Source organism: Tamandua tetradactyla, chromosome 17 (genome assembly GCF_023851605.1).
Source record: "Tamandua tetradactyla isolate mTamTet1 chromosome 17, mTamTet1.pri, whole genome shotgun sequence".
In the NCBI taxonomy this organism is placed as follows: Eukaryota; Metazoa; Chordata; class Mammalia; order Pilosa; family Myrmecophagidae; genus Tamandua; species Tamandua tetradactyla.
Window position 1 is genome coordinate 30,579,030 of NC_135343.1, and position 18,416 is coordinate 30,597,445.

Consider the following 18,416-nt stretch of genomic DNA (forward strand, 5'->3'; position numbering starts at 1 on the left):
GCAACCCAATTTAAAAATGGGCAAAGCTTGAATAGACATTTCTCCAAAGAAGATGTACAAATCGCCAAATAAGCACATGAGATGTTCAGCATTTATTAACCATTAGGGAAATGCAAATCAAAACCACAAGATACCATTTCACACCAACTAGAATGGCCACTATTTAGAAAATGTAAAATAAGAAGTGTTGGGACAGATGTAGAGAAATAGGGACACTTGTTCATTGTTGGTAGAAATATAAAATGGTGAGTCATGGTAGAAAAGAGTTTGGCAGTTCCTCAGAAAATTAACTATAGAATTACTATATCATGAGGGAATCCCACTTCTAGGTGTATACCCAAAGAATTGAAAGCAGGGACTCAAAAACAAATAATTGCACACTGATGTTCATGGCAGCTGAAAGATGGAAACAACCCAAGTGCCCATCCACAGATAAATGGATCAGAAAAATGTAGTGGCTACACACAACGGAATATTACTCAGCCAGGAAAAGGAATGGAGTTCTGATATATGAAACAACATGGATGAGCCCTGAAGATACACATTGAGTGAACCAAGCCAAACATTGTATGATCTCAGTGATATGAAACGATAGAATAAGCAAAGTCGGAAACTAGAATACCAGTTACCAGGGGCTGTGGTGGGGATAGAGAATGGGGAATTAATGCATAATTGATACAAAATTTCTGTTTGGGATGGTGGAAAAATTTTGGTAATAGTTGGTGGTGATGGCAGCACAACATTGTGAATGCAGTTAGCTCCACTGAATTTTTTACTAGAATGTGGATTAAAGTTGTATTTATGGTACTTGTACTGGTTTGAAATTCTTATGTTCACTACAAAAGTCATGTTCTATTAATCCAATCTTGTGGGGACAGACTTACTTTGGGGGGCATTTTTTGATTAGGTTGTTCCCATGTAAGTATAATCCAACTATTCAAGATGTCTTAATTCACTTACTTGAGTCCTTTAAAAGAACTGATACAGGAAGCTGAGGAATTTGAAGCTTGGAGACAGACAGATTCTCAGAGAGAAGACCGCTGAACCAGGAGCTAAAAGCAGTGGAATGTGGGAGCAAAGGACCAGCAGACAATGGCATGTGCCTTCCCATGTGACAGAGAAACCCGGGACATGATTAGCCTTTTTTGAGTGAAGGTGTCATCTTCTTGGTGCCTTAATTTGGACATTTTCATGGCTTAGAACTGTATATTTGTAACCTAATAAATCCCCTTTGTGAAAGGCAATCCATTTCTGGTATAATGCATTCTGGCAGCATTAGCAAACTGAAACAGTACTAGAATAAAATTTAAAACAGCAACGACATAGGACTATACATCAAAAACAGTGACTCCTAATGTAAACTGTGGACTATAGTAGTGTAATTTTAATAGTACTGTTTTCATCAACTGTAGCAAAGTTACTGCATTAATGCAAAGTGTTAATAAGTGTTTTAGTTTTCTAAATGCTGCTGTCCCTTGTTCACCAGCACCCTAGTTCAACCTCCCATTGCCTCTTACCTGGGTTATTGATATGTTCTCCTAAATGGACTCTTCATTTTCTCCTGTATGATGCTCCAAGCATTGGCAGTATTCTTTGCCAAAAAAACTTGGTTACGTAAAAAAAAAAAAAAAAAAAATGAGTTCCAGCTTCTGAGCATCATTTTCAAAGCGCTCTGTACGCTGATGCTTGTTTTTCTGGCTTGTGTTTCTTTTCTAATGTCCTCTGCCTTCCCAATACACAATGACCTATGCTCTGTTTTCCCTTCTCTGTTGTTTCTTCTTCCCTGTCTCTGTCTGTGGAGATCTTAGATATTTTTCAGGGCCCAACTCAAATATTTCTTTCTCTTTGTCTTTCAATGAGAAGTAGCCTTCCCTTGCTCTAAAATTCCACAGACTGTTGTAGTTTTGTTGGAGGACATGTTAACACTTCACCTGTAGGTGTACTTCTGTCATTTCCCCACATACAGAGGTAACTCAGCCTTCTGGTCAGACTGATTTTGGTTCAAATCCTAGCTTTAATTATTACTAGAAGTTCATTTATTTTACACGGAGTTGCTGACGTTACTTACCCTATTTTCTCATCCACAAGCAGGACTGAAAATAATTTCCTCTTAGGCTTGTGAGGATTAAATGTTTTGACTTCTGTAAAGCACTTAATGCTCTTGTGTAATAGGTATTCAAGGAATATACATTCCTTTTCTAAAATATGAGATACTTGATACTTTCATCTTATGCTTCAACTCGGGTACCTGTTAAAATTAATTTAGTTCAATTTGTCCAATTATGACTATCAAGCTAAATTAATAAAATTTAGTTAAACTTGCTGTGCAGGGGGTCTTGGAGTAGGTGCTGTCTTGGATACAGAAATGTTATAGAGAATGTTATCTTGGCCCCTCATCCTCTAGAAGCTTAAAGCCTCTAAATGTGGAGGCAAAGCATAAATACAAGCTAAATATCCTTGCATGTTGTTAAATAGTAGACCTATATGGATTCATGTAAAAGCCCAATAAGTTGCCTTGCAGTTAAAGGGTCTCTGCATACTAGACTAGATTCAAATATAAGTGGGGGGTCTGGGCCAGGAGTTATGGTAGGAAAAAAGAAACACTTGGTGTGTCCCTGGAGGAGAGCTGGTTGAAAATAAGTGCCCTTCCAATGCAAATCTCCACAACAAAAAATTATCATAGGGTGCTCTTTAATTGTTAGTTTCAACTGTCCACCTAAAAATATAAAGCAATGTAAGAGCCTTCAAGCATGGCAAGTTGAGGAGATTGGAAGGAAAGGTTTAACTAAATGTGCCATTTGAGAATGGCATATAGGGATGTAAACCTGGATAGGTAAATAAGAAGTTGCTTTTGGAGATAGGCCTGATTAGTGTAGGAAGGACATTGGTCTTTCATGGTTATCCAAAGACTAATGCGTTTTTCATCTTCATTTGTTTAGACCATCTGTGACAATTCAGGTTCTCAGGAATGCAGATGCCGAGACATTATTAGAAGTGTGTGGGTTTTACTGGGGGGAGGTGGGGAGAATAAGAGGGGTGGAAGCAGAATTATGCAGGGAGAGATTCAGACTATGATGCAGATGTAACACAATCCCAGCCAACACATTGGGGAGCTCCAGAGCAAATATTGCACATTAGAGGTGTCTCAAATTGGGTAGACAATATCCTTGCCATACTCATTCATTGGCCAGGGCTGTCCCGAAAGAATGTGCCCTTGGCTGGCATGCTGTGGTGGACAGCAGTGGCAGACTATTGATGTCCTCACAGGTAGATGGGCAATTCTTTAATTCCTTATGGATGGTATTACACCTCAGTGGCTGTTATACTACCTTTAATAATAATAAAATGTTCAAATTCCAAGGTGTTCATGAAAGCATTAATTCAGGTTAGGTGGTTTTTTGGGGGGTTGAGAGGGAGCAGGGGGTGGGGTTGGGAGGTGAGGGAGAAGAGAGGGCTGAAAAATTCCTTAAAATTAAAAGTCTTGTAGCAGCTGGACATACTGAAAGGATGTTGAGTGATTTGCATTACTTGTGTGTATCATGTTCTTCATCTGTTGAGTGTGGATAATGGCATACATCTTCCCTGCCTACCTCACTCAGTTATGAAGAAATATAATCCATAAGTAAGAAAAGTTGCAAAAAGAGTACCATGTGGAGATGTGAGAGACTGTATAGGGTAATAGAAAGAGCTCGGGACATGAAAGCCAGATGCATAGAAGTGAAGGGAAGCAGGAATGACGGCTGTCCCTCATACTTGTGGAGAAAAGAAATGGCTTCCATGTTCAGAAAAGTTGCATAAAAAGAATATCATTTAAAATACATTAGGAGCTAGCTATTCCTATTCCTATTGTTAGTCTAATTATAATGCAAATAATCATCCCCTAACTGATCTTAACATGCTTACCTAAAACCAGGGATATTTTACATGTTTATAACAAAGTGAAAAATATTAAATATTTATGTTTGATATACAGAGAGAAATAGATAAGATAAAAAGTTAGCTGATACCAATTTTTACTCTAGATTAAGGATTGGTAAACTTTTTTCAGCAAAGGGTAACATAGTAAATATTTTAGGCTTTAATGAAAACTCTGTGGGTCACATATGGGCCTCTGTTGTATATTCTTTTGTTTTTTTAAACAATCCTATAAAAGTATAAAAAGCATTCTTAGCTTAAGGGCGTACGAAAACAGATGACTGTGACTCCTGCTGTAGATTGAGTGTACTTAAACTTCTTTTTGACTTTCATAAAATTTCAAAAATAGACAGAACCCCAAAGTCTATATTGTCTTTTAAAAAGAGAGAAAGAATGAACTTGAATTCAGACTGGCTCGGGTTTGAATCTTGCTTCCAACCTTCGCTGGCTTGGCTACTTGGGCAAGTTATGTAACTATTGGGATGCTCAGCTTCCTTATATGTAAAATGAGACCAATGCTACCTGATGGATAGTTGTCTGGATTTAATTATGTAATTTGTGAAAGCTACTCTGCCCAATGATTATCACATAATAGGACCTCCATAATTGTTAGTTCTTTTTCACCACTTACAGGTGTGACAACATTTTCCCACCTTTTTTTTCTTTCCTTAAATTGTTCTAACAAAATTCTAGAATTACCTGCCACTGTTAAGATAAATTAGGAGAAATTCTCACTTTGACTGAATTTGAGTCAAATTAATTTGTCAGCATTTTGATTACTTGGGAGAGATTATGGACTTCATTTCTTCTTACATCAAATATTTACCCACCTGAGGCGGTACTCCTAGATATTTTCAGGTTTGCCCCCAAATCTGTGTTTTTAAACATATTGATAGATGCTTGGTAAAAGTTTCATGAGAGTTTTAGAGAATTTGTCTTGTCGGATTCTTTAAAATTTGTACAAATAACTAAGCTGAACTAGTAGATAAAACCCAAACTGAATATATATATGTGTGTATGGTATATTAGTTTCCTGGCTGCTAAAACAAATACCACACATTGGCTTGGTTTAAACAATGGGAATTTATTGGCTTCCAATTGTGAGGTTAGGAGAAGTCCAAAATTGATGTGTCTGCATGGTGATGCTTTGTTTCTGAAGACTGTGCAATCTGAGGCTGGCTGCAGTGATTTTAGTCTTTAGCTTTTCTGTCACATGACAGTGCACATGGCAGCCATTTCTTTCTCTTCTGGATTCCATTGACTTCCAGTTTTCTCTTTCTCCCATGGTTTCCTTTCTGTGGTAGTTAGATTTGATTGTCAGCTTAGCCAGGTGAAAGTACCTAGTTCTGTTGCTATGGACATGACCCAGTGGTATGCGAACCTCATTTGTTGCTCATTACATCTGCAGTCAGCTAAGAGGCGTGCCTGCTGCAATGAATGATGTTTGATTTAATTGGCCGGTGCTTAAATGAGAGAGCTCAATGTAGCACAGCCCAAGCAGCTCAGCATACCTCATCTCAGCACTCACAGCTCAGACCAGGCCTTTGGAGATACAGAAAGAAATCACCACGGGGAAAGTTGTTGGAACCCAGAGGCCTGGAGAGAAGGCTAGCAGAGATCACCCTGTGCCTTCCCACATAAGAAAGAACCTCAGTTGAAAGTTAGTTGCCTTTCCTCTGAAGAACTAGCAAAATAAATTCTCTTTTGTTAAAAGCCAATAGGTCTCTGGAGTGTTGCATTCTGGCAGCTAGCAAACTAGAACACTTTCCATGTCTAAATTCCTTTGTTTATAAGGAGCTCAGCCCTATTGGACTAAGGCGTACTCTCATTCCCTTTGGGCACACCTTAATAACATCTTCAGAGGTCCTATTTACAAATGGGTTTGCATCCATGGTACCAGAGGTTGGGACCTGAACATCTCTTTTGTAGAGAAACATAATCCAATCTCCAACATAGAGGAAGAATGAACAGTTGTTCAATTTGCTACGGAAATAGCAAGAAAGTATCAGTAACTTTCCATGACTAGTTGTATCCTACCCTTAACTCTCTATTAAGATCGCCAAGGGCATTTCTGATTGGTTGGCTAATACATTGAGAAATGGTGATTTCTTTGTTGGAGGACATACTTCTTGAGGCTGTAGGCATGCATGTTTTAAATCACTTTTAGGTCTGAAATATTCATTAGCTAAGAGTCTGCAAACAGTTAATGCACATCTTCTTAACTCACTTATTAGTTTTGTGTCTTACATTAAGCATAAATACAGCAGTGCCCTTAAGACTTTGAATACCCAGTACAACACTGAGGCCCATAAATTAGAGATTGAGGGTGAATGTTCTGGAATTGGAATTGTGATAGAATACTGGGTCGGTTTTACTTCACATATCACTTAAATCACTAAGGTTCAGTTTCCTTGGGAGTAAAACTTAGGAGTATCTTAAGAGATAATGGTACCTACCTCATAGTATTATTAAGAGGATGACATGGGTCAATAAATGTAAAGCCCTCAGCTTGCTACCTAGTACATAGTAGCCTCGCCATAGATTTTAGGTCTTATGTTTTTGGCTGTTGATCTCATGAAAAGCTTCTTGGTAGTTATGTTTTAAAATAGTAAACTGCTGAAGTGTGTTTAAAATATTCAGTTTGCTGAATTATCATTAATATTTACATTTTGTGGGATATTTAGAGTCAATCCATTTAATTCTCAAATAAGGACAAAAATACTTCAGAAACAGTGAGAACAAGGTACCTGGTTATCCATCTGATTGTGAAGTCTAGTTACTTAGGGCAGAGAGATCAGTTACTTTTGAGGCCATGTTGAGAAACAGCATTTAAAATATATATTTTTATTGAGATCTCTTCACACACATACAGTCCATCCAAAGTATTCAATTAGTGGCTCACAATATCACCACAGTCATGTTTAGAACATTTACATCACTCCAGAAAAGGAAATAAAAGAAAAAACCCACGCATTCCATACCCCTTACCTCTTCCTCTCATTGACCACTAGGTACTTCAGTCTACTCAATTTTTTTATCCCTTATCTCCCCTATTGTTCAAATATTTATTGTCCTTATTTTTTACTCATCTGTTCATATCCTGGATAAAAGGAACATCAGATACAAGGTTTTCACAATCACACAGTGATATTGTAAAATACAGTTAAATAATCATCTTCAAGAATCAAGGCTACTGGAATGCAGTTTATGTTCCAGGTACTTTCCTCTAGATACTTCAAAACACCATAAACTAAAAAGGGATATCTATATAATGCATAAGAATAACCTCTCAACTCTGTTTGAAATCTCTCAGACACTGAAACTTTATTTTGTCTCATTTCTTTCTTCTGCCTTTTGGTCAAGAAGGCTTTCTCAATCCCATGATGCCCGACCCCAGCTCATCCCAGGAGTCCTGTCCCACATTGTCAAGGAGATTTACACCCCTGGGAGTCATGTCCCACATAGGGGGGAAGGGCAATGAGTTCACCTACCAAGTTGGCTTAGAGAGAGGCCACATCTGAGCAACAGAAAAGATTGGTGACTCTTAGACTAAGCTAGGTAGGCTGAGCATCTCCTTTGCAGGAATAAGTTTCATAGGGGCAAACCCCAAGATCGAGAGCTCAGCCTATTGAACTGGTTGTTCCTACTGCTTGTGAGAATATCAGGAATTCCCCAGTTGAGGAAGTTTAATATTTCCTTTTTTTCTCCCCAGTCCCCCAAGGGGACTTTGCAAATACTTTTTTGTTCTTTCCTAAATTACTCTGGGTTGTGTCAGGGCATCACACTAATCTGCACAAACCAACAAGCTCCCATGCCCTATTCAAGATTCCATGTAATTACAGCGTTCGAATAAGCTCACCATACAAGTTAAATTAGATAATACGTTACCCAAAATACAAATTTTGTACCAGGTTATATACAAATAGCTCAGTATCTCAGAATTTAGAAATAGCAGTTACAGGTCCAGAATAGATGTGACTGCTATAAGAACTTATAATCTAAGACCCTTTCTTTATAATAGACCCCAATCTGGTAACCCATGCTCTCAACTTTAATTCTCTGAGTTTGTTTGTAATAGTTTGTCCATACGAGTGAGACATGATAGCATTTGTCTTTTTGTTTCTGACATTTCATTCAATATACTGTCTTCAAGGTTCATTCACCTAGTTGCATGCCTCTCAATTTCATTCCTTCCTGCAACTGCTCAGTAGTCCTTTGTATGTATACATCACAGTTCCTCCTTCCTCTCCTTAGTCAGTGTCCCCTTAGGTCCCCTCCACTGGGAATCGTGAACACTGCCGCCATAATCACCAGTGTACAAATGTCTGTAATGTCCCCACTCTCGGTTTCTCAAGGCATATAGCTAGCAGCGGGGTTTCAGGAGCATATGGCAACCCCACCCCTAGCCTCCTGTGGAACCACCACGCAGCCCTCCAGAGGGGCTGCACCTCTCAGCTTTCCTGCCAACAGTGAATAGGTACATCTCTTTCTCTACATTTTCTCTAGCACTTGGAGAAACAGCCTCTTGCAGGAGAGAAAGACCAACCAAAAACGTCATGTTTCAGAGACTCTCGCAAGCTATGTTCTCCAGCAAATGAAAAAACTCTGTGCTGTTTACATTTTGAGATGCAAAATATTTCCTACTTAAGCTATTCTAAAATAAAAAAAACTTACACTAAAATTTAAATACTGAATTTTTAAAAATAGTTATTAAATTATGAAATGGAAGTTACATTGCAATACCCTGGTGGAATAAAGCTCCTTCATGGAGTGTTGCTTAAACCCTTAAATTTTAATGAAAAATATGCTTAACCATACTTTTTAAAAGTTGAAACTGCTTTCCTTTGGGGTGGAGGTGGAGGGTGGGCATGGTAACAAATAGTTGGGAACTGCTATTTTCTGACTGCCTGTCAAAATAAATGTCTAGTCAAAACAGTTCTCCATTCAGTGTATGCTCCGGCTGAAACGTCCCCACCCCCACTTCTTTCTCTCTCCAAAGTAATCTGAGAAAAATTCACTTGAATCACCTTTTGACTTTTAATAATCTGTATTCTGTTGGGGACAAAATTCTTGCAATTCTGACTGCCTTACAGAGATAACAGCGGTGGTATGGATTGGTCTGCAAGGCCGGAAGTCCTGCATCGATGCTCCATTCTTAAATACAGACACTGTAATGGTGGTTTTGTCCTTTTTTTTTTTTTGAGTCATTGCTTTTCTCAGTCTATTCACTATTTTTATACTTCCTGTTAATGGACACTACTGTAACATCAGGTTTATGTTTTTGGAATGTTTGCTTTCATCTCCTCTCCCTGCTTGAAACAGTTTTATGTTGGAAAGAGAGGTTATAAGGAAAAGCAGAGTCTCATAAGCTGTGTGAATACAGATTAAAAAGACATAATGTGGTTTATGATGTCTAGATGCCCACCTGGAGGGAAGGGAACTTAGAAGAAAAATAAAAAGACTCAAAATCTTAGTCCAACCAGAAATAAGAAATGCCTGTAATGAAGTAAGGATTTAACTTAGAAGGTTAGTTGTTATGGCCCCCAGTTGTAGATTTTTTATCTTGAGGCACCATTTGGTTTAATAAAATGCAGATCTGTCGCTGTCCTTACCTTATATGTTTCTTAAGACCTAATTAAAAAGTTTATTTTTCAGAGGGCAAAAGCATCGTTCATTTGTCTGTTCACATCTTCCAGGTTTATCTTGCAGATTATGGACTTTCCTACAGATATTGTCCCAATGGGAACCACAAAGTGTATCAAGAAAATCCTAGAAAAGGCCATAATGGGACAATAGAGTTTACCAGTGTGGATGCTCATAAGGGAGTCGGTGAGTTTCTTTTTTTCTTTTCTTTTTTTCTTAATTTTTATTTCAGAAGAATGATTAGAGAAGAGTAATAAAGACTGTATAAAATGACCTTTGTATGGTTAGTTTGAAGAGTGGGAGATTATTGGTGAGATTTTTATCAAAAGTAGTGAATTTCTCTTTTGCCAGTGAATATTTCTGATAGTGGAAGGAGATACAAATTATGGTTTTAAGTGAGAAGGGAGCAAGAAGGGTGTAAAGTAATCAAAATCTGATGCTCATCTTGGCCAGTAAATTACTAGTTTGTATAGGTAAAGTTGCAGGTCAGCAACTTTGTATTTTTGTGCTGTAGTGAATATCAGCAGATTTGGCAAAAGTGCACAGGTGAAAAATTATTGCTGTTTTTCATTGCGTTCTTATCAGAGCATTAGAAGATACCATCTCTCAACAATAAGGAAATCTTTTCTGAAACTCTAAAGTGTTAACTTGTGGAAATCTCTCCTAGTCACCTTTCATATATCTTACTTATTTAAACTCACTTTGATGGTATTGGAAACACATTTGCAGGTAAATTACATACATAGTCCTTTTATTGGATATTGATTGCGCTGCCTTACATTCCAAGGCAGACTTAATTCAACAATTCCCTAATTAGTTAAAGTCATAACCTATGTCTTGTATTCATTTACCATTAATTAAACCTTAGCTGTTTATTACACTGCAGTCCAAATTCGATAGCCGACCCAGAAAGCCATGGAAAAGGAAGTAGGAGGTCAATATTGAAAATATATGGCAGAGTCCCACTGATAGTTGCTTTGTTCACAATCAATATGGTCAATGCAACTGTAGTTTCTTAGTTGCTCTGTCAGCAAGACAAAAAGTCAATTCTTATGTTATGCTAGTGAAAAAAATGGTGATCATTGAAAAACTTTTGCTTTCAAAATTATATTCTTTGTAAACTTTGTTTTAAAATATTTTCAAATATGCTAAACAGAACAAAGATTTTTTAAGCAGCTTTGGAAGGACCACGTTTTTACTAAAAGCTGTTAGACATTTGCACTTGTTAATGGTTGTTGAACTGTTACACTAAACCAATACTTTCTAACGAGTTTTAGTTGGCACAGACAACTGTATATTATTGCCTTTTCTATTAAAAGGACCATTGACCATGTAATGTAGAGGGTCTTGATCATTTTCCAGAGCAATTAAAACCCACACTAGTTTAAGGTAGGCCAACAAAAAGTGAGACAAGTCTGTCGGTTGTACATCTTCTTCCTTCTAGGAAGAATCATTGGTTAAATTTTCTGAAGTGAAAATTAGCTTTATGCTCCTGATTGGAGTGAAAGGAACTGCTACATTTTTTTCAAGTCTAGTTTGGTTAGAAAAGTAATATTCCATCCCCCACCCCCCAATTTAGTAATATTGTCTAATTTTCACCATTACATTGTTAATAAATCTTATCAATGAGCATTTAATGATATAAATGAGGCATGGCTTTAATTAAATTAAAACATAAGAATCAAATGCTCTATGACAGTGTTTTCTTTCTATTTAAAGTTCTTTCGTTCTCAGTGAATTTCATTCTCCACCTTTGCCAGATTTATTGGTATAATAGAATTTTCAGAAACCTGAAAGTACTTTTTTGATCGTGGAAAACTAGAAACTCATCATACAGATTCTTAAGTATTGTTTTGGTTATGTTAGTAACAAAACTAACTTATGGTTGGACCCCATATTTCAACTGATATCTCCAACACTAATCCAGTCAAATTTTGACTATTAAAATAACTAAGAAAAATGTGTTTATATGCTGGCCTGATCATTGTTTTGACTGTGATAATTTTGAAAGGCCTCTTCACTTACTCCATTGTAGGGCTCTGTTTTCATTGGCCTATCTTCATGAAAGAGTTGAGCAAATTTTTATTTTGTAGCCCATTTAAATTTTTCCCTCCCTAAATAATATGTTGGTGAGTTGAATGATTTCACCGTGCTAGGTTTAGGGGGGGGGAAAGACTGACCTAAAGTTCATCACAGAAAGATGATATAATCTTACTTGAGAGGACTATTCAGGGAGAGCCTACATTAAATTTTTTTTGTATTTGCTGAAAGTTTATATGGTGGAGTGAATATTCATTTTTCACATAAGATTCCTATAAAATAATATACCTCTTAGTGCATTTAAATTAAGATTTATTTAATTGTGTGCATCTAGGAATATATATACATACACAAACACATGTATATATATATAAATGTTATATATATATGCATGCATACATACACATATAAACACACATTCACATGCATTCATACATACACACATATATGCCAACAGTTTAGTAAGCAGCCTTAGTCTCATACATAAATGTGGGTCTGAGATCCTTAAATGTTTGAATATTGTTCATTCCTAATGTTTCACATTGAATTTTCCAATACAAAACATTTTAATTTAGGATTTTATTAGAAATAATCATTTGGCCATATCTAGAAACCAGAATAAACAGGGCTATAAATTCTGTAGATAAATGCAGAAGGTCAGAGTCATAAATATACATGTGTTTACTTTCAGTACGGTCAGTATGTAGTTTAATCTCAGAAAAATCTTTTCTACCAGTCCAGCTGAGAGATCACATCAATACAAAGAAAGATAATGCAAAGGAAGCATACAGAGCAAAAAAAAGTTATCAGTAGGACATAGAGCCTCTAGTCTTCCAGGCATTTGTTGTGTGTCAGCTGTTCCTGTGTCCAGACAGTCTGAAGGAGATGTCCAGGCTCCAGTGTAAAACTGCCTTTAGTTAGCCCCTCAACAGAGACTGTTAACCTGATCAGACCATCTGTTTTTTGCCAGGTTTTGTAGTGGTTATTCAGAAACTAAAACTAAATTTCTTTTTACTATGGAGTAATTGGATTTTTTATAACAAAGGTGCCAATCAGCCTTTCACCTCAGTGTCTTCTAGTTCCACCTATGTAAAAGAGAGAGGTGTTGAGAGAGAGAAAAAAAACATTTGGCTAGTAACGTGTCATTACAAGCTAAGAAATATGAAGAGATATTATTACAAACTAAAAAATATGCATAGAGATAGACATAGATGTTAATGGATAGTTACTTATTACTAGAACTATCATACATCTGTATCTGTCTCTATGTTTTTTAAAAATTGCAGTTATTCTTCTAAACTCAATTATCTTGTGTGTCCTAAAGATATCTTCTAAGTGGCTGAAGTGCTTCATTTAGTATAAAATTTAAGTACTATATGTTGGGTTTTTTTCTATATTTAATTTTTTATTCTTCATAAAAACTAGCATGTATAAACATTGACACATTTTGGGCTTGTTCCTGATAATTGAAGAGAATTTAAAATATACTATTTTAATATTTGTTACATTCTTAGTAATGTTAAAAAGCAATAGTTGGATCGATGTGTGGTATGGATTTTTGTAGATTTTTCTACTCACTGAGGCATGCAGTCAATACCTAATTTCTCTGGAGATATACTGCATTTAACATATTGAGCTTTTTTAAATACTTTAGACCTGTGTATTGAATGTATAATACCTATTTTAATTTGGCATCATTGATGATCATAAAATATTATATCTAAATTGCATTTTAAATGTCCATACGTTTATATATGTAGTATTAAGAAAAGAAATATATTACATACTTTTCAAATTTTTGCCAGTTGTTATGGTGTACATTGTCTCTTGCATGGTTTAATTTCACTCTAATCCAGTACTCCAATTTATAAAAATATACGTTAACGAACTTGGAAAGATGACATGGTTACACAATACATAGCTTTTTAAGCAGTAATTTTAAAAAAAAGGAACCCATTTTCTAATTGTGGTAAAATATTTTCTGATTGTGGTAAGGTATAACACAAATCTGTTGGATTTGTTTGTGTCAGAAAAACATGCTGTTGGTTTCTTCTTTTAGGTAAATTTCACTACTACAACTAGTTCTTGGTTCATGTAGAGATAAATAATTAAGACACTATTCTTTCTATATGACATATACCCAATTTTTACATTTGACATGACTTCTAACGTCCTGACAGATGTCATGGCTCTTTGTTTTGTTTTTCTTTGCATGGACAGGCACAGGGAATCGAACCCCGGTCTCCAGCATGGCAGGCGAGAACTCTGCCTGCTCAGCCACAGTGGCCTGCCCTGTCATGGCTTTTTAATTGAACTATTTAGATGGGTTAAAAACACAGTTCACCAAAATGTGAAATAGCTTGGCTCTGTTGAGTAAGTTGCCCTAAGTCTCACACAGGAGTGTTTCCCAAAATAATAACAGCAGCAAAAACTGGGACTTAGAATTTCAAAGATACTTAAAAAATAGACAAGGCCCCTGGACCTAATATTTTATTTAAAATATGACAAAACCACATTATGTTTTCCTAATATCCTTTTTGAAATTGCAGTAAATTGTGGTCACCATACATTTTTCCAGCTCTTTACACATCCAAACTGACAAAATATTGAATTATATAGGTCACTTAGAAAATAAGAATAAGCTCTAAATTTGTTCTACAGATAGAACTTGACTGCATCAAGTAAGCATCTTATTCAGATATTTCTTGCTTTCTTATTGTCATTTCTGAAGACATAAGCTAATATTTTGAGCATTTAAACCCTGAGGCAAAATTTTTCCAATCTATTATATTATTTTTTACCAAATCCTATTTTTTCTTCACACTCCTAATGTTGGCCTAAATAAAAATTAAAGTAAACAGAAAATACTTCAGGCAAATAATCAGAACTATCTTGGCATTTACACTTACAGTTTTCTTTTTTTTCCCCATACCCCTTTCGTTCCATTTGTTGAATTGGGCCCAGATAAATTTATTCCAAGTTGTATTTAGAATATGGACCAGTCCTCCAAGATAACTTCTCTGTTGTTCTTATACTAGCTTTGAAGGACCATTTAACACTATAAATAACTGTTTTACAAAAGATCCCTCTTCATTAGAATGAAGTGGTTTGAAAAAATATTTTCACAAAAGAATAATTGAACAAAAATTTTTGTTAGTTATACAGCTTAGAACTCAGAATCTGCCACTTATTTTTTGCCAAAATAACAACCTTTGTGTCAGTATATCTTTTTGTGTTTTAAGTTAAAATACTTCAAATACTTCCCTAATTAATAGAAATAGTGTATGTAATGTTGTTTGAATGGTGGTAAAATTAATGTGGCAGCAAATAATTATAATTAGATTGGATATGGCTTTGGATTCTGACAGACGGGTTTCAGTGCTGAGCTCTGTCAGTTTGTGCTCTGTGATACTGAGGAAGCTTTGTAGCCTCTCTGAGCCTTTATTTTCTTATTTGTGAACATGGTTAATAATACTTACTTATATGGTTGTTTGGATGATTAAATGAGATAGTATAAAAGCAAAGTAGAGTGCCTAGCACGGTAGCATCTCCACAAATTGTAGCAATTGTTTTAATCTTAATTATGTGTTCTAATGGTGTCCCCGTCCCTGGAATCTGCTTTCTAGTGAAACAGAATTCAGGTCCCCACCTGCGCCTATGTTTTTTCTTGATGTTACTCTTAGCAATACCTAATAAATTCTGAAATGTTGAACAATCGAGAGCACCGTAATTGCTCTATATGCGTAAGCAAAATAAATATTAGATGCTAAATTTAGAAAGTAATTTTGGAGACGTACAAGGAAAAATTTTATTAATAACTAAATCTTGCTACATTTCCAAGTAACCATAAGTAAAAGTTTGTTTTTTTCCAGGCAAATCTCTATGAAAAAAATCTGTTAACGATTATATTAATTACCAAATGCAACTGAGGACCCTTATTATTAAAATAAAATATGTAACATATGACTCAGAAAGAAATAAAACAATCCATAATGAGTGAAAATGCATTAAAGAGAAATATACTGCCCAGCATCATTGATTTCCTTAGGGCTAGAGAGGAAATAGCTAGTGGCAGGGCTAGAACTGGATCCCTAGTCTATGGATTCCCAATCTAGGGCTCTTTCCATTTAGCGTGTTTTAAACTGAATTTGAAGGGCAGTGTGACGGTGTCTCAGTGGCAGAATTCTCACCTGTCATGCCGGAGACCTGGGTTCAGTTCCCGGTGCCTGCCTGTGTGAAACAAGAAAAGAATTTGAAGATCACATAGTGAAAGAAGAGCTTTTAAATTAAAAAAATATATATTTTTACGTATTTAGATATTAATAGTCCTTTAAGTATGCTCTGTCCTTTGTTGTAATTATACAACATACACACATATTCTAATACTGTCATCTAGAATATTTATTTTTAATTAATTTAACAAGTATTATAATTATCTTTCTGGGTATAATAATAGAAATAAGACCTAATTATTGGTATAGTTTAAGACTTTAACTTCATGAAAGCAAATAAACTTTTACATTTGTTTCCCTGGGAGGGAATTCTAGTGAGAGAGGTATGTACTCAGAATATTAACACTTATATCTCATTGTTTAATTGTGGGAAAAAAGAGCGACTATAGGATTTTTTTTTTAACTTTACATTTATTTGTAGAACTTAGTGGAAAAAGTGGTAAAAAGTATTTACCTAGCCATAGTTATTCATGTATATGTACAGTAAAAGAAATAAGTAAAAGATTGAAAATGTAATATTATATTTTAATTAGATAAGACGAAACTATAATCATGAAGTAAAGTAAACTCTCAAAGGGCTATTTCAAATGAAGACCAGTTTATGGAAGATTGACTTCAGAAATCTAAATGACTTGTCATTACTTACAGTTTCATATCAATTAATCCCTCAGTTGGAGAGTATGTGTTTGGGGGGGTCGGGTGGCAGTGGGAATGGCTGGGAAGGTTCATTCGTTTTAGTTCTGATTGTTTTTCCTCAAAGGCTTCTTGTGTGTAGGCTGTGTCATCTGAACAGGTGCCAGACATTTTTTGAAAATTAGAAGATGTGAATTTTTTTAAGTGGTGGTAATCAAGAATTGCCATAATGGAAAAGGGACTTGTAAACACATATATACAAATGGAACCACTCCATTATTAATGGGAGATTTATTACTGAAGAAATTGCTACAGAACAGTGTGGTAGAGATTGTGTTTTTATTTTGATATGAGAGCCAAGTCTTGCATTAGGTCCTGTTGAAGCCTGTGCAGAAAGTAAACGGCACCCACGGGACTGTAGCAGTCTGTTAGATTGAAGGGCCTTTAATAATCCAATACTCTAACAGCAGTGAAGATAGAGTATGTGTAGAGCGAATCTTGCCTTCTGCTTTTATGATAACTTATGTGTAGTAACCAAAGTAGTTATGATGTGTTGGCAGCATTGCTCTTAGTAGATGACTTTTTAAATAAAAAAACTAAGTTTCCTGAGTGACTTTTCAGAGTTTATTTAATGAAAGATAATGAAATAGGGTACCTGTTTATAGCACGTTTAGTAACCACATATTGCATTTAGGAGATTATATATCCCATGCAAGTAACAGTAGAAATGCAAATACCAGCCCATTGTTTGATAATAATTTGGAATGGTTATGAAAATGATGCATTTATTCTCTGGATATTATTTAAGTGAACTGTTAATAAGTACCAGTTACAATTGGCATGGTTCTTAAGTTTCATTATCCATCTTCTAAAACATTAATAATTAAAATAAATGTTTAATTATTATTTAAGTGAACTATTATTAAGTATCAGTTATATTTGACATGTTTCTTAGGTTTCATTATCTGTTATCTGAAACAGGGCACTTTAAAAACATAAAATTATGATGAAATGAGCCTGCTGGCATTTATTAGTTTTTAAAAATGGAATTTTGGGTAGCCTGAAAATGTTATTGAGGCACCCAGTTCTCCAGCATGGCCACTGAGCCACTGCCACACTGCCCTCTTGCTGGTTTTTTTGGGGGGGAGGTGCATGGCCCGGGAATTGAACCCCAGTGTCCTGCATGAAAGGGGGGGGGCATTCTAACTATTGAACTACCTGTGCATCCTCCCTCTTGCTCTATTTTTTAACGAAAAACAATCATATTAAATTCCAAAAGCCTCTATTGCTTGACTTCAAAATCTATTGCCCATTCCCCCACACCACTCCCATACACATACCATTGTCTCACCTTTTTATTTCCTATTTAGGATTTGGAACTAAGAATATATACTTTACCTGAAAATAATATTTGTAAAATTTTCTGTGTACCCAAAACGGTAGGCATATTTTGTCTTGTACTTTCATGGAATTGGAAAATCTTAAGACAGACCTGTTTTTTAATACTGCACACTAGATGGCAGTTTTGTCATATTCTTCCAGCTTCATGTGCTACTAGTGTGTATAGAACAGGAAAGGCCATCAATGTTTAGTCTGCACTCAAAGGGTCTCTGCATGACCAATGCAGAACCCATGGACTTCCTGCAACATGTGTTAGCAATTTAGCTGCAGACATTTATTTCTTTGTTTTACTGCTTGGCTCTTTGAGAAAGTGTTGGTGCTGGGTTATGGGTTGTCTGGATCATGTCAGAGGCCATGGGGATCAAGTTCATGTGACAGGCCAGACTAAGGAAGGATGAAGTTGGAGGAGGTGAGGAAACTGACCCTTACTTTCAACAGCAACAAGTCACTGCCTGTCTGTGGACTGGGGCCAAATACTTGGACGTTTTAAGTTTTACTCCAGCTGAACAAACAAAACACTTTGCCCATTTGGCTTTTTCATATTTCATCAAC

At 35.9% G+C, this 18,416-nt stretch overlaps 1 protein-coding gene across 8 annotated transcripts in view; it reads left to right on the forward strand.

The window, feature by feature from the left end:
- Window positions 1-18,416, forward strand: part of VRK2 (VRK serine/threonine kinase 2) — a 129,236-nt gene that overhangs the window by 69,309 nt on the left and 41,511 nt on the right. For all 8 annotated transcript variants that reach the window (XM_077134280.1, XM_077134278.1, XM_077134283.1 and 5 more), the window contains exon 8: window positions 9,612-9,744. In XM_077134280.1, the coding sequence (XP_076990395.1) occupies window positions 9,612-9,744 (133 nt within the window). The remainder of the gene's footprint in view (window positions 1-9,611; window positions 9,745-18,416) is intronic.